The sequence below is a fragment of the Lithobates pipiens genome, unplaced genomic scaffold (assembly GCF_037356315.1).
Source record: "Lithobates pipiens isolate NorthernLeopardFrog02 unplaced genomic scaffold, aLitPip1_a1.2 Scaffold_18, whole genome shotgun sequence".
Taxonomy (NCBI): domain Eukaryota; kingdom Metazoa; phylum Chordata; class Amphibia; order Anura; family Ranidae; genus Lithobates; species Lithobates pipiens.
Genome location: NW_027507758.1, coordinates 319,545,649 through 319,569,806, shown reverse-complemented (window position 1 = coordinate 319,569,806; position 24,158 = coordinate 319,545,649). Strand labels below are relative to the sequence as shown.

Here is a 24,158-nt window from a genome sequence, read left to right as displayed (position 1 = left end):
AAAAACATACTGTGAGGCCTACCCTGATAAAAAAAAAAAAAAAAAAATTGTGATCGGATGTTGTACTAGCTTTCTAAATTGTATATTGTTCATATGATTTTATTAGTTAGCATAACATTTTCCTACATTGTTCTTCAAAGAGGATTACACAAATGCTGATTTTGGGTAAAGTATTGTATATATGAACGTGAGTTAGGGACCTTAGATTGTAAGCAGGGACTGATGTGACTATAATAAATACAGTGCCTTGCGAAAGTATTTGGCCCCCTTGAACTTTTCAAACTTTTGCCACATTTCAGGCTTCAAACATAAAGATATAAAATTTAATTTTTTTGTGAAGAATCACCAACAAGTGGGACACAATTGTGAAGTGGAACGAAATCTATTGGATAATTTAAACTTTTTTAGCAAATAAAAAACTGAAAAGTGGTGCGTGCAAAATTATTCGGCCCCTTTACTTTCAGTGCAGCAAACTCACTCCAGAAGTTCAGCGAGGATCTCTGAATGATCCAATGTTGTCCTAAATGACTGATGGTGATAAATAGAATCCACCTGTGTGTAATCAAGTCTCTGTATAAATGCACCTGCTCTGCGATAGTCTCAGGGTTCTGTTGAAAGCGCAGAAAGCATCATGAAGACCAAGGAACACACCAGGCAGGTCCGTAATACTGTTGTGGAGAAGTTTAAAGCCGGATTTGGATACAAAAAGATTTCCCAAGCTTTAAACATCCCAAGGAGCACTGTTCAAGCGATCATTTTGAAATGGAAGGATCAGACCACTGCAAATCTACCAAGACCTGGCCGTCCATCTAAACTTTCAGCTCAGACAAGGAGAAGACTGATCAGAGATGCAGCCAAGAGGCCCATGATTACTCTGGATGAACTGCAGAGAACTACAGCTGAGGTGGGAGAGTCTGTCCATAGGACAACAATCAGTCGTACACTGCACAAATCTGGCCTTTATGGAAGAGTGGCAAGAAGAAAGCCATTTCTCAAAGATATCCATAAAAAGTCTTGTCTAAAGTTTGCCACAAGCCACCTGGGAGACACACCAAACATGTGGAAGAAGGTGCTCTGGTCAGATGAAACCAAAATCGAACTTTTTGCCCACAATGCAAAATGATATGTTTGGCGTAAAAGCAACACAGCTCATCACCCTCAACACACCATCCCCACTGTCAAACATGGTGGTGGCAGCATCATGGTTTGGGCCTGCTTTTCTTCAGCAGGGACAGGGAAGATGGTTAAAATTGAGGGGAAGATGGATGCAGCCAAATACAGGACCATTCTGGATGAAAACCTGTTGGAGTCTGCAAAAGACCTAAAACTGGGACGGAGATTTATCTTCCAACAAGACAATGATCCCAAACATACAGCAAAATCTACAAAGGAATGGTTCACAAATAAACGTATCCAGGTGTTAGAATGGCCAAGTCAAAGTCCAGACCTGAATCCAATTGAGAATCTGTGGAAAGAGCAGAAAACTGCTGTTCACAAACGCTCTCCATCCAACCTCACTGAGCTCGAGCTGTTTTGCAAGGAAGAATGGGCAAGAATTTCAGTCTCTCGATGTGCAAAACTGATAGAGACATACCCCAAGCGACTTGCAGCTGTAATCGCAGCAAAAGGTGGCTCTACAAAGTATTAACGCAAGGGGGCCAAATAATTTTGCACGCCCCACTTTTCATTTTTTTTATTAGTTAAAAAAGTTTCAAAAATCCAATAGATTTCGTTCCACTTCACAATTGTATCCCGCTTGTTGGTGATTCTTCACAAAAAATAAAAATTTTATATCTTTATGTTTGAAGCCTGAAATGTGGCAAAAGGTTGAAAAGTTCAAGGGGGCCGAATACTTTCGCAAGGCACTGTATATCAAGAGCTGCGTAAACAGACTACGCAGTATTACAGGTACTATACAAGCAACCTTAATAAAAATAAAATAAATAATTTTAGACCGATTTTGATAAATCATATACTGTGTAACCACTGGAATTTGGGTAGCTGGCAGGAGGTCTGTAAGGGGGCATTGATGAACTCATCCCTGCCAGCAGTACTGCAGGGAATTCACAGCAGCAATGTCTCTAGGAAAGGCAAGCAGTTCAGTCCTTCCATTTCTTCGTACTTAATCATCCAAAAATACTCAAATTGAAGTACTGGTTTCATTTAAAGCCCCATACAAACTATCAGTTTTTCTGGTGAGTTTTTCCGTCAGATTTACCAAAACCATGTAGTGCAAGGGCCTGCCTGATTGTATACAAATTGAAACTCCCAAGGTTTGACCTCATATTATATGGTTTTGGTAATTATGAAGGAAAAACTCAGCAGAAAAACTGATAGTGTGTATGGGGCTTAAGGGTATGTAGTTAATTCTCTGTCAGCTAAAATCCTTGGTAGGATTTTACTATGAAAGCAAAAAAAGATAAAGATAATGACTAGATCACTGTCACTAGATGGAATTGCGCCTGTTAACTGGATAAAAAGGAGGTACTCACTGCTCCAGGAAGGCTGCCATGTTTCGGGGTGATGACCAGAAATACTTAAGCAAATTTTCTTTCCAACTTCAAACCTACCATTAGCCTGGGGAAACAAAACGAGGTGTCAAAACTGTACAAAAAGGAAAGCCTGCATACAGTTAGCTTAAAGTACAAATTATGCAATTACCGTTAACAAAATGATACTTGGGGGTTTCATGGGATACTCTGGAGGAAGAACAATTCTGCCATGGTAGACACCACCATCAAAATCAGAATCTGGAGGGCCCCGAACAGTAAAGTGCCATTCAAACAGATTATCCTGTAAGGAAAAAAATAAATAAAAATAGGATTACCTTATACAAACACACTGATAATTCTTCAGACAGACGTTCAATATTGTTGCTGACATAACAACTGCATATCGACAGCAGCTTTTCCCATGTCATACAGGTTACCTTTTACATAACTAATCATAGGTATTATAGCATTTATTTTTATTTTTTATTACAGTGCCACATATGTCCACCATTGATAGTAATTTGGGATCACCAGTTCCCGAACCTGCAAATACGTGCAAAAGGTATACTGCCCCAACTGACACCTCCCTGGTAAGTAGAAATATAAAAAGGAATGCTACACAGTTTATAGGCTGCAGGCCTGTCTAGAAGCATAGGTTTCTACAAAGCTCAGGTTAAAGTGAATTATATTGACCTTCTGATTTAGCACAACCACAGTTTTTCCTTGTACAGCATTTTAAGTTCACTGCCTGGATTACTTGTTAAAATACCAAGATATGCAGGCACATAGAAGTGCATCAGTTACCTGATTTTGTGTTTTTACAAACACATATCTGTAAGTTGCTGGAATACATTTATAGGTGGAAAAATTTGATTGTATTACCTTGCCTACATATAGGTTTTGAAGAATGAAAATCACTAAATCTAGGGTTACTTCTAGCTCAGACATGAAGAATTAAAGTGGTTCTTTAGGCAGAGTGTTTTTTTTTACCCAAATGAATTCTACACATTAAAAAGATAAAAAAATAAAATAAAAATAAAACACTTTCTGGGTGCAGCTTCCCCCTCCAGCTCTCCCGGGTCTCTCTCTAATTGGTTCAAACAGCAGTGGGAGCCAAATGAACCAATGAGGAGAGAGCAGGGAGTGGGGCGGGGCCAAGCCACGCTCTGTGTGCGAACAGACAATGTCCACTCACAGGAACATGGCTCAGAAGTGAGCCTGTTTAAGTGCCCCCAAAGTAAGAGGCATGCTATTAGGGGCACTTAGCATAGGGGAGGAGTGGACAGTGCTGGGGGGGGGGGGGCAAAAAGAAGAGGATGGTGGCTGCTTTGTGCAAACCATTGCACAGAGCAGGTAAGTATAACAGGTTTGTTATTTAAAACAATATATTTGTACCTTTAGAATGACTAAGTCTTTTGTTCAAGGTGTGCAATGCCTTAGATTAGGTTGCCCTCAAGCATTGGATAGCTTAATGGGGTGTCCCAGATAGAATACAGAGAAAGTAGGTGAATAAGGGCACCACCCAGTAGTTCTAGAAAACAAAATCCCTGTATTCTATTATATAGAGATCCAAAAGTACAAAAGCCATTAGGTTTCATGAGCTACAATGATCTACATCTGCATGAGGTTGGGATAAAAAAAAAAATGAAAAAAAAAAAAAACACACACGGTTGGGATGAACAATAATTGAAAGCAATATTAAATGACAGAACAAAATAAGGCAGAATAAGAAACTTTCTTCAATCCACGTTTATCTCTCCGGTGCCAGCATGCACAATGCTGCCAATTTGTATTAACATATTTAGTTATAGCAGACTTCAGTGGATGTCTGCCCCAGGACTAGCCAACCCCATTCCCTACAGAAAAAGGAAGTGTTCTGCTGAAAGTATAAAGCTTAAAAATGTTACCAGGTAACGTGACCTCTAAGTGCCTGCAGACATTAACAGATTATTTCAAAAGAACACCAGATCCCTAAAATTCAGGGTGCTTTACATTCAACAGCAAAACTCAGCACCCGTAGTTTTGGGGATCCTGGGGAAGTAAGGCAAGGGGAACTCACATATTAAAGTATGCCTGTCACAAAGCTAGAGATTTTTTAACAGAACATATGATGAACAGATAACATAAAAGCAGAGGTTACCACCAAGGTACACAATAGATCTATTTATACAGCTAAAGCTGTATGCAAATCTTGATTTTCCTGAAAAAAAAAAAAAAAAAAAAGTTTGGCTCCGTCCCCTTTTTCTGAATGGGCCCAACATATCTGGGTTGTGGGAAGGAGTGTAGCCCATTCCGCGTTTACAGGAGAAGATAAAGATTTATATAGAATTTATTTTTATAATATTATAAAGCTGATCAAATGCTTGGTCTGCCAGGTTTCTGATGATCTTACTACAGTGTGCATTTGTTATTTCATTTTTTTGTTTAATCTGTTTACTAGCTGTGGTCATGCTCTATTAGGAGGCAGAGTTGGCAGGGCTCTGAGTACCCGAGTCCTGAGTAGGAGAGGTTACTACATAGGTAAACAGCAAGCTAGAGAGAAAAAATGCTGGGCTTTGTTAAATGATATTGTAGGTGACTGTTCTCTGATGTATGGGTACATGTTGGCTGGTGTCGTCCCACCTATAGGCAAGTTAGGGTTGGCTTACATGTGAGGTCTGGTCACCCATTTAAGATCAAGTGATTTAAGTGGACAGCAAGCCTTGACAGTATCTGAGGTATAGAACAGGGAGCACACCAATTAGGTAGGGAGGAAAGGTTCCACACAATCAATGTCAACCCATAATGCAGACTAGGTCTGACAGTCTTCCCGACTGACTTTTCAGCGGAGTTCCGCCAGACTTTCCGGACAAGCGGACTTGGCCACACACAATCACACCAAAGTCCAACGGATTTGACCGTGATGATGTATGACCGGACTAGAATAAGGAAGTTCATAGCCAGTAGCCACTAGCTGCCCTAGCATTGGTTTTCGTCCATCAGACTAGCATACACACAAACTGATTTTTTTGACCGGACTCGAGTCCGTTGGAAAGATTTGAAACATGTTCTAAATCTAAAGTCCATCTGATTTTTTAGACAGCAAAGGTCCGATGAAGCCCACACACGATCAAATTGTCTGGCGGATTCGTTCAGTCTGACCTTTCCTGACGAAAAGTCTGGTCGTGTGTACATGGCATAACAGGCTCTTCATGTGCATCAAGTTGTTCAAGGCTGCTAAGCATATTGTACAAAAATGTCATTTGGAAAAACAGCATGTTTTTAAGATAAGCTGGAGATCAGCAAAACTCATTTAAATTGCTTTTTTCTGACTTGGGAAACTAAGATATAATGTTATAACAAGTTTATAAATTGGACAGTATAGCAATAGCAGTTCAGTATAAGATTCTTGCAAAGACATACCAAGATGCTATTTATTCAATGTTCTAGCAATCTAAATTTGTATCTGGCACATGCAGAATAACCTCCCACGGCAGTGCTTTTCCCCCCGACAATACCAGATTGTACAATGGACTTAATGACAGCTCAGTTGTATGATGCAATTATTTTGATTCATTCATGTTATCCTAGTACACATATCTATATTGGCTGAAGAGAATATGCAATACATTTATTTCTGTTAATTTAGCATTATTCTCCTATTGAGGTCTTAGATCTGTTACATACACATTACTGTGAAAATATAATTAGCTTTTAGATTGCTTAAAGGGGTTGTAAAGGTAAAAAAAAAAATGTCACCTTAATGCATTCTATGCATTAAAGTGAAAAAATATCGGACAGTGCCGGCCCCCCCTATTTTACTTACCTGACCCCTTGAAAGTCCTGCGCTCGCCCCCAACGTCTGGCCGTTGATTGGCTGGAGTGGATGGATTGAAAGCAGAGCAGCCATTGGCTCGCGCTGCTGTCAATCACATCCAATGATGCAGCACACCAGGGGGCGGGGCCGAGTGATACAGTGAGTGGCTATAGCCGCCGGCTATATCACGGAAGTGCGCTCGCAAGTGCTTCTCACCATGCGAGGGAGCTTGCATGAACATGAGAAGTACTTACGGGGGGGGGGGGGGGGGTTGGGGTTGAGTAGAGACAGCCGTCGAGGGACCCCAGAAGACCAGGTTCCGCCACTTTTTTTTAAATAATAACAAGGAGCTCTTTACAACCCCTTTAAATCCCTTAACATAATGTTATTTCTGTCTCCTTGTGAAATATTAAGCTTTTTTGTAGTATGTACACATCGTGTTAAAACACTCATATGCCATGTTAAAAAGCTAAAAAGTCAAAGCAATGATACTGCACCTCTAGTGGTTGAGCATGGTAATGATCTGTAGCGTCCTTCAATTCTGCAGCTTCTTTCATAAGTCGTTTGACCGCTATAAAGAAATAGAATAAGCGGCATAATTAATACAATTTAAATCAAGTCAAGATCTGATTTAAAATCAAGCCAATTTAAATCACAATTTAAATCACTAGTAAAAAGGCTTAATTTAAATCATAATTTGTAAAGAGCAACTGTCATCTCTGTCATGCAGCGGCTCCTCCTCTGACCCGCTGTTCACTCACCGACAGTCCCATTCATTTTAATGGGACAGCTGGCAACGCAGCAGTGACAACAAGGTGAGGGACATGGTGGTGGTAGCAAGTGAGTGGATGCTCACTAACTGGCGTTGCCATGATGGATCTGAAATGCTCTTTCTAGCACTTATTCTTGCTGGGAGTTAAAGTCTTTAATGTTTGCAAACAAAATTAAGGTTTCCTATTTAGAGGGGGGGGGGGGGTCGGGTAATGTGAAGTGATCCCAGCTCAGTGAAGAGTCTCTGGCGCATCTTGGTTCAAAAGAGACCATCTCGATGTCTTGCCTAGGTACCTGAATCCCTAGCACAGGGGGTGGGGGCAAAAAGGACTGAGAGCGCACATAACAGGTAACCATAGGGGATCCCAAACAACCCCAAAAAAGAAGGGGGTCTGCTACACCTAAGGAAGGGGTCAAAAAGGTCCACAGGGAATATTTTGGGACTTGACGATGACCCAAGGCTACAAACACTACACTGTGGCAATAAGCTTCTAGGTAATGTTTGCAGAAGAACTGCTAGAATCTAGAAAACCGACTCTTTTCCAGGAAAATCACCAGAGCATTCCACAATAGGGATGGCAGAAAAAAAAAACACTAAGGATAGTGCTGTGAGCAGGATTTAGAATGGTTAGAAGACCCTGAACAGTCAGGTCCTTACTAAAGAAGAGATCAGTAGGGACTGATCCATGCAACGATATCCTTATTCTACAAAAATAATTTATAGACATACACAACCTAATGTCCCTGTAATATATTTTTTCTGAAATTGTTTCCTACTGTTTTCAGAATACTTGTAATGTGCTCTATGAGCTTCTGAGAGCTCCTTTTTTCCTCTCGTTTCAGTTTGTTTGGAACAACCAGTGCACGTTTGTTGTGATCATGTGCATTTTGAGGTGCAAGAAGGAGACAGTGGCTATGTTCCTACATACAGTGGGTCCAAAGAGAACAAACGGAATATGGAAATTTGGACGATTGCAATTAGGGTTGTCCCGATACTGATACTAGTATCGGGACCAATACCAAGTATTTGCGCGAGCACTTGCACAAATGCTCCCAATGCCTGATCTGATACCTGGGAAAGATTAGGCAACCCGGCGCAGCAGGTGGAACAATGGAAGTGACGCTCCGTGTCAACGTCAGCGGTTGGACATCCCGACTCCCATTTTGGTACACCCTGCACTTGGCCGCAGTAAGCCAGCAGTGGACATCTTGTTACACCCAGCCCATATAGTTCGGGCTGGGTGTAACAAGATTGCCACTGCTGCTTTTATGCAGCAGTGGCAATAGAGGCAAGTAGGAGTAAGGCCCATCAGTGCCCATAAATGCCACCCACCTGTCAGTGCCAGCCATCAGTGCCACCTAATCCTATCAGTGCTGCATATCAATGCCACCTACTCTGTATTGCGCTTTGAAAATGGTCATATGACATTAAAAAATAAAGTATCGGTATTGGCGCGTACTTGAAAAAAAAGCATCGGTACTTTTACTTGGTCTTTAAAAAGTGGCATTGGGACAACCCTAATTTCAATAGAAGGCATTTTTGAGTTAAGAATACATACTTTAAAAGAATTGTTTTTATAAAAGCGTTTAGGGTCACTTTAATATTGTGGGTCAAGAAGTCCCTTAGAAGAAGAAGGATAGGATTGAGAAGAGTCAAGCACCACAAGTCATGAACTGATTTGCAGTAAGGAGTGCAAACTAAAGTGGAATGCCAACTGCAAAAGATAGGTTCCTACCCAAGTTGGGATGAGTGGACCCAGGCAGCAGGGAACCCAAACAAACTTATGAAGATGCACGATGGGGTAAAATAATATTAAAAGGATGAAGAGGGGCAGCTGGAGGAAGTGGCTGACTTAAGGGTCTAAAATGGAAACTTCAGGCTGATAACTGTGTATCCAACCATCTGGGAGGTAAGCTACCCAAGGACCCAGCAAGATCTAAAGCAGATCACTTGGGATGGTGGTTAGAGGCACGGTTAGGATTTCATTCAGACAGACATAAAAAGCCATACATCATGAAAAACAAGCACATTCTGCTTTTTTTCTGGGGGGGGTGTGTGTGTGTGTGGGGGGGGCATCTAGGCGGGTAGCAGGTGGCGGGCAGCGGCTCAATGTCCTCTCCTCTATCAGTGGCTTCCAGTGTTAGAAACAGCAAATATTAATTTGCTGTTGTAATACACATGGGCATTCTCTGTGCCCCATGCCCACCCTATTTTGAAGCCTCTGGCTCTAATCAATGCTTCAAAAAACAAAACAAAAAAAAACCCACCCCGCATTGAAATCCATGCATCCAGCATCTTGAAAGGTGCCGGACGCATGGATAGGGGGTAGGTGGCAATAGATGGGAGGGTGCCTCCCTTGTGCCCTCAATGCATGAGCTGATACAGCCGCTTGTACAAATCAATGACAGATTGCAGCCACACACTGGTAACTGCACATTGAGCTTCTACTTGCACACACGGATGGATGGGAGGTCCTAGGAGAAAACTGTCGATGCCAGGGTCACACACAGCCATCCCTCTGGGCAAGTAAACAGTCGAACATGCAGTTACCATTGTTCAAATCCCAACTTGTCATTAATTTTGCAGAGGCAGCTTTATGCAAACACCTGTCACCCCCAGGTGCTAAAATATGCAAATTTTTCACTGTGTATGGCTCTCTGCACCTATGTCAATAAATACATACAGGGGTCTAGCTTCAATGCTTTGTTTGCCAGTGTCCCAACTTCCTGCAGCCAGCAGTATATGTTTAGGAATTCCTGTGTCCCTCAAATAAAAAAAGAATGTGTATTTTTTTTTTTTTTTTTAAGTAATTTTAAAATCTGTGTCAAGCAGCTTATAATGCATATCAGTAAACAAAATCACATCTATGCAGGGAAGATCTTTGCTTTAAAAAACAAAACAAACAAAAAAAACACTGGAGTGGAAATGTATTTCCAAAGCATGCACATTTCTACTTTTCCAAGATAAAATGGAGTTCATAGTACATTTCATCCACTCTAATGTGCAACGTGAACTGGACTAACTATACACCCTACTATAAAACTACAAACTATGGTAAAAATTCAGGAAGCAAGAACGCCATTGCTTTTATATCTGTGCGATATTACAATAGCTTACAAATGCTGTTATATCAAAATGCAAACTTAAAATTTCCTGTTAATGACTAACCAACGATGACAACCAGCAAGACGTCAGCATCATCAAAAGTTTTCAAATGCATAATAATGAAACTCACATCTGTTAGATGAAAATCAACACGTATCAAACAACGAGCATCAAGCAGAGCAGCAGCAGAATGTTTGGAGTCTACTAGGAAAGCACAAAGACTATTCCAACAGTGATCACTAAGGGGTACAGTTATAATGCAGTGAATGGGACATTCACTGTAATAGAAAAACACAGGCATCAGAAAGATTCACCACCAGTGTATGTCACATTCCCCATTTTAAAATTATAGAAAATCTTTCACTAGGGATGTGTGGTGCACAGACTTTCAATAGTTATGAATTGAGATTGTGGCACAATAGCAGCATAACCCAGGATTTTTTTTTTGATTCTTTTTAAAGAACTGCAGTGCCTAACCGACCACACAGAGAAGATCTCAGCAGACCAAGAGCAGGTATGTAGAAAAAAAAAATGTAGATCACCGATTTTACCTGGAAGTGAGAGCGGATACTTGTCATAACCAGGTATTTGCGCCCCCCCAAAAAAAAAAAAAAAAAAAAAAGGGCCAAATGTGGCAGTGGAGGATGCAAACAAGCAGAGCTTCTCCTTTGGGATGGAGCTAGGCCGGTTGGTAATCAGATATAGCAAAATCTAACTTCCAGTGCACTGATCCTGGGGTACTCTGGAAACCATGGCTGCTTCCACCTCCAATACTGGAGCTCTGCCTCAACCTGCTCATATTCCTAAATGCAATATGGTATACCTTTCTAACCAAAAGACACGTGTACATTTAGGGAGGAGGAGTGGTGACTTAAGAGATGAAAGTCAATATTTGCATACTGTGCAATCAGTGGCATAGAGGTTTCTAAGAAAGCCCGCACTGAACAAAGTATGGGGGATGTGTTTGTTGATTGGTTATGAAAATTCTAGCTGCTCAACTGTTTTTTTTGCTTTAATACTTTATGACTCACTGGACAAGCATACAAAAAGGGGACATCAGAGAAAAGTCAGAACTCTGGATCACATATGGGAAACTCCTGATCACACATGGGGCAATTACATGCAGTTAGGGGCAGATGAGTGGCCATGAACTGTCTGAATCTAGGGGTACACATTGTTCATCGCTAACTGAAGGTAACCTCTCAACATGTCATCACATGTAGACAGTATTGGTCTGTCATTGATCTGTACAGTTTTCCTGACTGATCTGTGCCCATTGTAGAGATACACTGATCCGGGCAGTGTGTAGTCCCAATTGGCTGTGTGTACGAGACTAATCATTTCTGAGCAATAACCAAGCAAAACTACAGTGAGGAAAAAAAAGTATTTGATCTCCTGCGGATTTTGTACATTTGCCCACTGACAAAGAAAGGATCAGTCTATAATTTTAACAGTGATAGACAGAATAACAAAAATATCCAGAAAAACGCATTTCAAAAAAGTTATAAATTGATTTGCATTTTAATGAGTGAAATCAATCCTCTCAATCAGCAAGATTTCTGGCTCCCAGGGGTCTTCTATACAGGTAACGAGCTGAGATTAGGAGCACCTCCTTTAAGAGAGTGCTCCTAATCTCAGCTTGTTACCTGTATAAAAGACACCTGTCCACAGAAGCAATCAGATTCCAATCTTTCCACCAAGAGCTGTCCAAGGATGTCAGGGACAAGCTTGTAGAACTACACAAGGCTGGAATACAAGACCATCGCCAAGCAGCTTGGTGAGAGAGTGACAACAGTTGGTACGATTATTCACAAATGGAAGAAACACAAAATAACTGTCAATCTCCTTCAGTCTGAGGCTCCATGCACGATTTCACCTCATGGAGTTTCAATGATCATGAGAACAGTGAGGAATCAGCCCAGAACTACACAGGAGAATCTTGTCCATGATCTCAAGACAGCTGGGAGCATAGTTACCAAGAAAACAATTGGTAACAGTACACCATGAAGGACTGCTCAAGAAAGCATATGTACAGGCCTGTCTGAAGTTTGCTAATGAATATCTGAACGATTCATAGAACTGGGTGAAAGTGTTGTGGTCAGAAGAGACCAAAATCAAGCTATTTGGCATCAACTCAATTTGTCGTGTTTGAAGGAGGAGGAATGCTGCCTATGACCCCAAGAACACCATTCCTACCATCAAACATGAGAGGTAGAAACATTATGCTTTGGGGGTGTTTTTCTACTAAGGGGACAGGACAACACTGCATCCAAGGGACGATGAATGGGACCACGTACCATCAAATCTTGGGTGAAAACCTCCTTCCCTCAGTCAGGGCATTGAAAATTTGTTGTGGATGGGTATTCCAGCATGACGACATTGACCCAAAACACATGGCCAAGGCAAGAAAGGAGTAGCTAGCTTAAGAAGAAGCACATTAAGGTCCTTTACTGGCCTAGCCAGTCTCCAGACCTTAATCCCATAGAAAATATGTGGAGGGAGCTGAAAGGGTTGTAAAACCTCATGGTTTTTCACCATTTTTAGTACTGCAGCACCCCAGCCCCACGTTTTACTTATCTGGATGCTGTCATCCTCTGTTCGGGAACGAGCACACCACCTGTAGCTGGTGTCTCATGTCCCGATTGGATAGATTGATAGCAGCACAGCCATTGGCTCCCACTGCTGTCAATCAAATCCAATGATGCGGCGCTGGGGGGCGGGGCCAAGTCCTGCATTCTGTGGGAAATGGACACAGATGCAGAACTCAGGAGCGCACCCCCACGGGTGTCCACCAAGGAGAGCGCTTCTCCAACGTGAACACTCGATGCGGGTGGAGCTACCAGCGCCGGCGTGGGAGCCCAGAAGAAGAGGTTCGGGCCACAAACTGCACAGTGGAGGCAAGTATAACATGTTTGTTATTTAAGAAAAAAAAAACACAAGTGTTTACATCACCTTGAAGGTTCGAATTACCAAAGGCCAGCCTCAAAATCTTAAGGACTTGGAGAGGCCCTGCAAAGAGGAGCGGGACAAAATCCCCTCCTGAGATCTGAGATGTGTGCAAACCTGGTGGACAATTACAAGACCTATGTAATTGTCAACAAGGGTTTTGCCACTACTAAGTCATGTTTTGTGAAGGGGTCAAATACTCATTAAAATACAAATCAATTTATAACTTTTTTGAAATGCCTTTTTCTGGATCCGCCTGGATGAGCCGTGGATGAGGCAGGGTACGGGGGGAGCCGTGGATGAGGCCGGGGGGGGTGGGAAGCCGTGGATGAAGCCGGGGGGGGGGGGGGTGGGAAGCCGTGGATGAGGCCAGGGGGGGGGGAAGCCGTGGATGAGGCGGGGGGGGGGGGGTGGGAAGCCGTGGATGAGGCGGGGGGAGCAGGGGATGAGCACATCGAATGCTGTCATTGGCCCTTTACCCCGTTCCGTTATGTGCTCGGAGGACCCAACGATCACGGACATTCTCAGGTGCGCATGGGAGCACGATTCTAGGAGGGCGTATGACATCCTCCCAGAATTATCTGTCTGTTCAGTAGCCATCATTCGGTTATGGCCCATCAACAAGTGGTTAAAATTATAATTTTCTTTGTCAGTGGGAAAACATACAAAATCAGCAGGGGATCAAATACTTTTTTTCCCCCCCCCTCACTGTATACTGTGAATCATGTTTTCAAAGTCACCTATTACAAAGTTACCTTTTTTATTCTCCACTATACACCTGAATCATTCACCAATCTGCCTGAGCAATTACCCAGTGTACAGTCTATGAGAGCACGGCAGAAGTGTGCCATTACTGCACATTAATCACCCAACATCAAACCCTGCTGCCCATTTCACATGGAGGAGTTTAAATGCACAGCTTGTCAATCACATTTGCAGAAATGATCATGCCTTAGACTTTTTCACCTAAAAGACCCAAATGCAGAATAATAAGCGTCATTAAAGTCTGTGCGATTCAATATAATATTGTTTTTACATGTGCCAGGTTTTGTAACGCACCATAAAAAGCATTATTGGTACTATTAAAGTATAACTAAAAGCAAAATTTTTATTTCATTTTGGATAAAGGGGTGATAAATTAGAACACCTGTCAGTTTTTATTGCCATCTGTGCCCCCGTTAGAGATATTCACTCTCTCCATTTGTCTTGTTTACCATTATCAATGAAAGTAAAAGGAAAACACACATTTTGGGATGTCTGCAGAAATGTAATAGAGGGGAAATCTTCCAATGGGGACACTAGTCCTGGTGGCCTGGGGGTCCCCAAGATATTTCCTTAATTTGCAGGGACTTCCTGTTTTGGCTATGGAACAGCAAGTGAAAGTAAATCTCCCTAATGGGACAAAATATATGACCCTGCCGTAGTCTATCCAAAATGAAAAAAAAAAAAAAAAACACTTCTGTTCCTGGTCCTCTCGTTCTAGGCCCCTTAGGCGTTTTAAGTTTAATGCGATGAGATGGCCATCCTGGTTTGACAGAAGGTGATCTCTTGTGTGGATGCAGTGGGCTTTTTTCCCCTCATTCAAACAAAAAACACCCCCAGCTTAACCACTTCCAGACCACCCACCATCGATATCGGTCCATTAACGATAGTTGCCATATTTTTTTCCAACGGCGGCCGGTATGCTTTAAGATAATAATGGTCTCTGCTGCAGGTTCAACGCAAAATCACTTTTAATCGGCGGTGGAAGAGGTTCACCCCCTCCTGCCGCATCCTGGTAATCTCTGCCGCTTACTGGAATCCATTGTAGCGGCGGAGACTATGGAATGCTGTCCCCTGATAGGCAGGAAGTCGAGTGAGGGAATGATGCCCCTCCACTCGACTTCATACCATTGGATGACAGCAGCAACATCAAACGTCACTTTCGTCCAATGCCCTTAAATGGACTTTTTATTTATTTATTTTTTTATCACTTTGAAGTGTAAATATGAGATCTGAGCTCTTTTTGACCACAGAGCTCACATTAAAGAGGTCCTGTCATGCTTATTTTTCTATGACAAGGAATTTTTACATTCCTTGAGATAGGAATAAAAGTGATCCAAATTTTATTTGAATTTTTTTTAAAAGGACAAAAAAAAAAAAAAAAAAAAAAGTAAAGAGCCCCGTCCCTCCGAGTTCATGGGGAGAAGTGAACGCATACGAAAGTCACTCCCACATATTAAAACGGTGTTCAAACTACACGTGAGGTATCGCCCTGATCATTAGAGTGAGAGCGATAATTTTAGCCCTAGACCTTCCCTGTAGAAATTTTTAACCCTTTCATGACTAAGCCTATTTCTCACATTTGGTATTTACAAGTTAAAATCCGTATTTTTTGCTAGAAAATTACTTTGAGTCCCCAAATATTATATATATTTTTTAGCAGAGAATCTAGAGAATAAAATGGCTATTCTTGCAATATTTTATGTCAAACGGTATTTGTGCAGCTGTGTTTTAAACGCAACTTTTTGGGAAAAGGGACACTTTCACGAATTAAAAAAAAAAAAAAAAAAACAGTAAACTTAGCCCAATTTTTTTGTATAATGTGAAAGATGATGTTACGCCGAGTAAATAGATACTGAACATGTCACGCTTTATAATTGCACGCACTCATGGAATGGCGACAAACTACGGCACATAAAAATCTCCATAGGCTACGCTTTAATTTTAATTTTTTTTACAGTTACCAGGTTAGAGGTAGTGCTAGAATTATTGCTCTCGTGCTGATGACCATGGCAATACCTCACGTGTGATTTGAAAACAGTTTACATATGTGGGTGCGACTTCCTTATGCGTTTTCTTTGCTGTGTGAGCTTAAAAAAAATAAAAAAAATTCTTATTTATTTTTATATTATTAAGTTGTGTTTAAAAAAAAGGAATCGAAACATCCCTTGTGACAGTAATATGTGACGACAGGTACTCTTTATGGAGGGATCGGGGGTCTTAGACCCCCGATCCCTCCTTTGCACTTCAAAGTATTCAGATCGCCATTTTCGGTGATTCTGAATACTGTATATATATTTTTTTTTAAACCGGCGGCATTGGCAGTCGTGTAAACAGGAAGTGATGTCGCTTCCGTGTTTATAATCAGGAGACTAGCACAAAGCCGTTTCCAGCTACGTGCCAGTCTGTCCCTAGCCGCTGTAAGCGGCGGATCGTCAATCGGGTCTCCCTGTGGGATGGGAGGCCCGTTCAGAGCGGCATGGGGGGGGGCTTTGAGCTGCTTCAGTTGTTATCCCTGGATAGCCGAACGCCAGCTCGAAACAACGGTACTGGGATGATGCCTGCAGCTGCGGGCATCATCCCAGTATAACCACCGAAAGCCGAGGCCGCACGTCGGTGGGAAGGGGTTAAACGTCACCTATGGAGATTTTATAATTGTCAAAGTTTGTCGCCATTCCACAAGCGGGTGCAATTTTGAAGCATGACATGTTGGGTATCACAATTTACTCGGCGCAACATCATTTTTCACAATATAGAAAAGAAAGCAAAATTGGACTAACTTTACTGGGTTATTTTTTGCTTTGTTTTTTAAATGGAAAAAAATAAGAAGCATTTTTTACCAAAAAAAAAAATGCGTTTGTAAGACTGCTGCACAAATACGGTGTGACAAAGTATTGCAACGACTGCCATTTTATTCTCTAGGGTGTCTGAAAAAAATAAATAAAAAAATACACATATATATATATATATATATATATATATATATATATATATATATATATATATATATATATATATTAGATAGATAGATAGGTGTGTGTTTGGGAGTTCTAAGTAATTTTCTAGAAAAAAAAAAAAAAACAACAGATTTTAATTTGTAAACAACACATGTCAAAAATAGGCCTGATCTTTAAGTGGTTAAACAAGCACTTAAGCAGCAATGGAGCATTTGTACCATCCCCAGAGATGGGATTTAAGAAAATATGGTGGGTGCGTTCTCAGTCCCTGATCTTTTATCCAATGCCCTGCAAAACCACAAATGTATTTTCGGTTTCTGTATGACTGAGGTGTCATCCTTTCAGAATGAACCAATCAGAAAGAGCCACATAAAGATGATAAACATTGGCAGATGTGCTTTTATTTATTCCACATACAACCAAAATCTAAAAGAGAAACATCCAGTTTTCTCACGGTATTCCCCACTACTGCCAACATACTTCATCTTACGGTGGCCATACACTCTTCAATTCTGTGATCTGATTGGTGGGCGACTCAATCAGAGCAATTGAATCTGCAAAAATAGCCATAAACTGCCTTCTGATCGGGTTTGATTCAAATTGATCAGAAGATTATTGGTTGTTTTACAAGACAGAGATGCTTTGGTGATTAATTAGTATTTTCATCGATCAGATTACGAGATCGCATAGTGAAAGCAGAGATGCAATGGATAACTTACAATCGTATCTCCCAAATTTTAATCAAACTTCACTTGTCTATCATATCGATCAATCAACTTCCCTATCAGGAAGAAAATGGATGGTTTATTAAAGTTTGTATGGCCATATATAAGGAAATAAGTGTACTATAGTGGAAGTAAGCAATGAGTGAGATCTGGGATCCCCCCACCTACACACAAATCCAGGAAAAGTTCAGTCCCATAGTGCAACCCTCGTATTACACAAAGCCCAGGTAATCCCTACCAACACAGGTCTTAGGAGATGTCATCACACAATAAACACAACACACAACTGGGTCACATCACATCCATACAGACTACGGAACACAAACTGGATCCATTGTGTCACATCACAGACACACACCAGTGACACCCCGACAATACATACACACCGATCCCAGCACACAGCCGCCTCCCCTGTCCCCTCTATTACCCGGGCTCTTCAAGTTGTAGCGAGCCTCCATGACTGTCTGACAGCGACGGCCAAATCCCCCGCCCTAGATCCGCCCACCCACGTCATGCCGCATCGCCCCAGCCACGTAACTAATGTGTGGCTACAGAGTGGGCGGGGTTTGAGGCTGCGCTGAATGCAAATCAGGAAGTTTCCCTGCGCATAGTGGGGCTGTGAGTGGGAGCACGTGACAGGCTAGCTGTCATTCAGGACGCTGTAAGCGCAATGCTCAGGGAGACACCGCTGATCAAATACACTCACTGTGCTCGCAGTTTTTAAAGTGGTATTGAAGTGGTTCTACAGCCTAAACATTTTTTTATTTTAAAGCAGTAGTAAAGTCCGCTTTCTGATGTTTACCTACAGTTAAGCCGAGGGTTGCCAACAGTGGCGGCTGATGCTCAAAATTGTTTTTGGGGGGGAGGGGTGCAAATAGGGTTGCCACCTTTTCATCAAGCCAAACCCGAACACTTTAGTCGGTGCATGTCAAATTTTTTTGTAGTATACATTGTAAATGTACATTGTAAAGACCTGGAACACCTTTGGGTGCACTAAGGAGAGCAATAATGTGGCATGCTTTATTGGACAGTGTTTCCTCCTATAAACCAGGGGTTATTGTCACCCCCTTCATAAATTACGGGTCAGTTTTACCCCCTCGAAAATGTAGGGGTCCCCCATAGAGGACCCCCCATTAGGGAGGGTAGCTGACAGAGGGGGAGAGTAGCTGAATGGGGGGGGAGTAGCTGACGAGGGGGGTAACTGACAGAGGGGGGAGAGTAGCTGAATGAAGGGGGAGAGTAGCTGAATGAGGGGGGAGAATAGCTGAATGAGGGGGGGTAGTTGACAGGAGAGGGTAGCTGATGGGGGGGGGGGGAGTAGCTGACAGGGGGGGGGGAGTAGCTGACAGAGGGGGAGGGTAGCTGACAGAAGGGTGAGAATAGCTGAATGGGGAGAGTAGCTGACAGAAGGGGTAATAGCTGACAGAAGGGGGAATAGCTGACAGAGGGGGGGAGTAGCTGACAAGGGGGGGAGTAGCTGACAGAGGGGGGGAGTAGCTGACAGAGGGGGAGAGTAGCTGACAGAGGGGGGAGAGTAGCTGACAGAGGGGGAGAGTAGCTGACAGAGACGGGGGAGGGTAGCTGACAGAGACGGGGGAGGGTAGCTGACAGAGAGGGGGAGGGTAGCTGACAGAGAGGGGGAGGGTAGCTGACAGAGAGGGGGAGGGTAGCTGACAGAGAGGGGGGAGGGTAGCTGACAGGGGAGGGGAGTAGCTGACGGGGGGGGGGGTAACTGACAGAGTTGGGGAGCTGACAGAGGAGAGGAGTAGCTGACAGAGGGGGGACTAGCTGATGGAGGTAGCTGACAGGGGTGGGGAGCTGACAGATTGGGAGTGGCTTACAGGGGGGGTAGCTGACGGGGGGTGGCCTACGGGGGGGTAGCTGACTGGGGAGGGGAGCTGACAGAGGGGGGTAAGTGATGGGGGGTAGCTGACAGGGGAGAGTAGCTGACAGGGGGAGTAGCCGACTGGGTAGGGTAACTGATAGGGGGGGGGTAACTGACAGGGAAGGGGAGCTGACAGAGGGTGGGGTAACTGATAGGGGGGGTAACTGACAGGGGAGGGGAGCTGACAGATGGGGAGTGGTTTACAGAGGGGGAGTTGCTGACAGAGGGGGGTGAGAGGGCAGATGAGAAAGATACCTGAGTGAGGTCTTGATGAGACGCAGCAGAGCACACGCCAGGCAAGGAGGCGGGACTCTGGGCGGCCGTGATCACCCACAGTCCAGCCCCGCCTCCACGTGTGACCAGGTTCCCCGAGCTAATCGGAGATCCTCATGCCCGCCGCCCGCACCTGACCTATTCAGCCAATCACAGGCTGAATAGGTACGCATGCGCCTGCTGCTCATCGCTAAGCTTGGCTCGTTGGCGGAGCGCACAGGCAGTAATAAAGGTGTAACACTGATGGCATGTGCGGGAATCGGGGATGCGCCGTTCAAGTTTGAACTGCAGCTATATGTGCCCCGGTTTCAGGTGGCTTGAAAACCGGGCACATGTGTCCAAGCCCGGACTGTCCGGGTCAAAACCGGACAGGTGGCAACCCTAGGTGAAAACAAACTGAAAAATACAGCAACAATTGGAGCTTCACGTTATCCATCAATTGCAGCCATTGTGCCCATCAAATGCAGCCATTGTGCCCATCAAATGCAGCTACTGAGCCCATGAAACGCAGCCACTGAGACCATCAAATGCAGCCATTGTGCCCATCAATTGTAGCCACTGTGCTTATCATATGCAGCCACTGAGCCCATCAAATGCAGCCATTGTGCCCATGAAACGCAGCCACTGTGCCCATCATATTCAGCCACTTGTGCCCATAAATTGCAGCCACTGTGCCTATCATATTCAACCACCTGTGCCCATCATATGCAGCCACCTTTGCCCACCATATGCAGCCACCTGTGCCCAGTACATGCAGCCACTGAGTCCACCAACCCCCCACCCACTCACGGGGCTCGCAGCTCTGACAGAGGGGACTTACCACAGCAGCTCCAATGCACCAAAGCGGCAGCGACCTCCGCTCCAGCATATCTCCTCTGCTCCTCTTCTTAAGTGTCAGCCATCCAATAGGTTGACCTAGCACGGGGAGGAAGGTTAGTGTGAAAATAGCGAAACTGTATTCACTATCGTCACACAATTGGGTGGGATCAGGGCGCACTCTCTGCTCCCCGAGCCCACACTATTTTGAAGCCTATTAGAGCCTCTGTGAGGCGCATCCCTGCCTAAACTCCAGGGTGCCACAGATATAAAAAGCCTACACACCCCTGTTAAAATGTCAGGTTTCTGTGATCAGCATGACACATCTTGACTTGGCAATATTTGCCCACTCTTCTTTGCAAAACACTCCAAAACTGTCAGATTGCGAGGTCATCTCCTGTGCACAGCCCTCTTCAGATCACCCCACAGATTTTCAATCGTATTCAGGTCTGGGTTTTGGCTGGGCCATTCCAAAACTTTTATCTTCTTCTGGTGAAGCCATTCCTTTGTTGATTTGGATGTATTGCTTTGGGTCATTGTCATACTGAAAGATGAAGTCCCTCTTCAGGTTCAGCTTTCTAGCAGAAGCCTGAAGGTTTTGTGCCAATATTGACTGGTATTTGGAACTATTCATAAATTCCCTCTACCTTGACTAAGGCCCCTGTTCCAGCTGAAGAAAAACAGTCCCAAAGCTTGATGCTGCCACCACCATGCTTCACTGTGGGTATGGTGCTCTTTTGGTGATGTACAGTGTTGTTTTTGCGCCAAACATATCTTTTGAAATTATGGCCAAAAAAATTCAACCTTGGTTTCATCAGACCATAATACATTTTCCCACATGCTTTTGGGAGACATCAGGTGTGTTTTTTTGCAAAAATTAGCCAGGCTTGGGCGATTGTTGTCACGTGTACCATACAGCCAGTACTTGCCAGATATTTCTGAAGCTCCTGTAATGTTGTTGTATGCCTCTTGGCAGCCTCTCTGACCAGTTTTCTTATAGTATTTTCATCAATTTTGGAAAGAGATCTTGGTAATGTTACTGTTGTGCCATATTTTCTCCACTTGATGATGACTGTCTTTACTGTGTTTACTGTGTTCCATGGTATATCTAATGCCTTGGAAATTCATTTGTACTTGTCTTCTGACTGATACCTTTTAACAATGAGATCCCTCTCATGCTCTGGAAGCTCTTTGTGGGCCATGGCTTTTGCTGTAGGATGTGGCTAAGAAAATATCAGGAAAGACCTACTAGAACAGCTGAACTTTATTTGGGTTTAATCAGATGCACTTTAAATAAAGGTAGTTGTGTACTGACTCCTATTTGACATGAGTTTGAATGTGATTTCTTAATTCTGAACACAGCTACATCCCCAGTTATAAGAGGGTACGCACACTTAGACCCCTTTAACACTGAGGTGTTTTTCAGACACTTTTGGGCTAAAAATAGCGTCTGTAAAGCACCTGAAAAACACCTCCCCTGCAATCCCAGTGTGAGAGCCAGTGTTTTCACACTGGGGTGATGCGCTGGCAGGACGTTATAAAAAGTCCTGCAAGCAGCATCTCTGGGGTGATGAAGGAGCGGTGCACTGCTCCTCCTCCACCGCTCCTGCCTATTGAAATGAATGGGCACTGCTGCCGAAGCACCCGGAAAGCGCCTCGTCAGCGGTGCTACACGGGCGCATTTAACCCTTTATTCGGGCCACTAGCGGGACACTTTTAGCTTTTTAAGCTAAAATGACTGTAAAGCGCCGCTAAAACTAGCAGCATTTTACCGTCAGCGCCCGCCCGTCCCAGTGTTAAAGCAGCCTATTGCAACCACATTAGTTTTGTATTTTTACTTTTCTCCTCTAAAAGATTTCAGTTTGTTTTTCAATTGAGTTGTACAGTTTATAAGTCACATTATAGGTAGAAAAAGTTCTGAAATGATTTATTTTTGTCTAATTTTTTTACATCACAGAAACCTGGCATTTTAACAGGGGTGTGTAGACTTTTTATATCCACTGTATAGGTAAAAGTTTGCACAGGAAATTTACTTCCTCTTTAACCGCTTGCTGCCCACCCACCATCAAATGATGGAGGGACAGTGCAGCTCTCGTTCTGGGTGGATGTCATATGGCGGTGCACCCGAATGGCTAGGACACGGCGCAACCCCGATCTCTGTAAAGAGCCACGGCTCTTTAACTATATGATCGGCTATGTCCAATCACAGCCAGTCACATGTTAACACGAAATGCCGGTAATCGGCGCTCATCACCTCCCCAGGGGACATCCAGACATGTAATCAGGGCACTGATCATCATTGCCCTGATTACAATGCAGCGCAACCAGTGCCAGCAATCAGTGCCCACCAGTGCCAACAATCAGTTCCCACAAGTGCCACCAATCAGTGTCCATTAGTAATGCATATCAGTGCCACCTATCAGTGCTGCCCATCAATAGCCATTAGTGCCACCTATCAGTGCTCACCAGTGCCACCTATCAGTGCCGCCTATCAGTGCCACCTATTACCCATAAGTGTGGCATATTAGTGCCTCCTCATTAGTGCTACCTAATCAGTGCCCATAAGTGCCGCCTCATCAATGTCCAAAGCACCCTCCCCATGTTGAGGGCATAGGGCCTGGTACGGTTCAGGAGGGGGACTCTCTCTTGTCCCCCCCTTTTCCTGTGGCCTGCCAGGTTGCGTGCTCGGATAAGGGTCTGGTATGGATTTTGGGGAACCCCGTGCAATTTTTTTTTTTTTATTTGACTCAGGGTTCCCCTTAAAATTCACACCAGACCTGAAGGGGCTGGTATGGATGGGGGGGGGCCCACACCATTTTTTTCAGTGATTTTTATATGTATATTGCCGAGATCCGACAATACAGCCGCGAGCAATTTTAAATTACATTTTTTCCTTTAGAAATTAAATTTTTCTGCGGTACTGTTATGGACAGGAAAGATATGCTACTTTACAGGCAGACTAAGGAGACTCCCAGGCATGATATTTAAGGGAATATTTAATTTTTATTGTTTCACGTTAAGCATTATTAAAATCATTGCTCCTGAAAAAATGGTTGTTTTTAAAACTTTTTTTTGCATTGATACATGTCCCCTAGGGCAGCACCTGGGTCTCGTACACTTTTTATGGCAATAACTTGCATATAAGCCTTTAAAATTAGCACTTTTGATTTTTCATGTTCGTGTCCCATAGACTTTAATGGTGTTGACATGTTCGCACACATTTTTTGTCTGTTCGCATGTTCTGCTGTGAACCGAACCAGGGGGTGTTCAGCTCATCCCTATTGGTCATCATTACCTCAGGGAGAGGACAGCAGCCATCTTTAGGATGGCTTTTACACCGAGCGGCTGTGGGTGTTGGCGTTAAAGCGGTGCTATTTTTAGTGCTGCTTTACCATCATTTTCATGGTGCTATTCAGCCGCTAGTGGGGCGGTTTTAACCCTTATTCCATAGTTCTGGTAAATCGAAAGAAAATTATAAAGATTGTACAATCAAGTTGCATGGTGTATGGCCAAGTTTTATACAAGTACATAGGAGGGAGTGGATGGTGACTCTCAGCTGTCAAGTGCCATTCGCATCTCTGTGTAGCGGGAACTCATATTCCCACATGTGTTTTTTTGAGGGAGGGCGT

General features: G+C 43.4%; 1 protein-coding gene across 1 annotated transcript in view; it reads right to left on the bottom strand.

The window, feature by feature from the left end:
• The window catches only part of UBE2J1 (ubiquitin conjugating enzyme E2 J1), a 42,561-nt gene extending 24,480 nt beyond the window's left edge, over positions 1–18,081 (bottom strand). Inside the window, exons 1-4 of the mRNA XM_077487261.1 lie at positions 17,983–18,081; positions 6,786–6,859; positions 2,662–2,793; positions 2,493–2,577 (exon numbers count right to left, since the gene is read on the bottom strand). Of these exons, the coding sequence (XP_077343387.1) occupies positions 2,493–2,577; positions 2,662–2,793; positions 6,786–6,859; positions 17,983–18,013 (322 nt within the window). The 5' untranslated portion in view covers positions 18,014–18,081. The remainder of the gene's footprint in view (positions 1–2,492; positions 2,578–2,661; positions 2,794–6,785; positions 6,860–17,982) is intronic.
• Between the last annotated feature and the right edge of the window lie 6,077 nt (positions 18,082–24,158).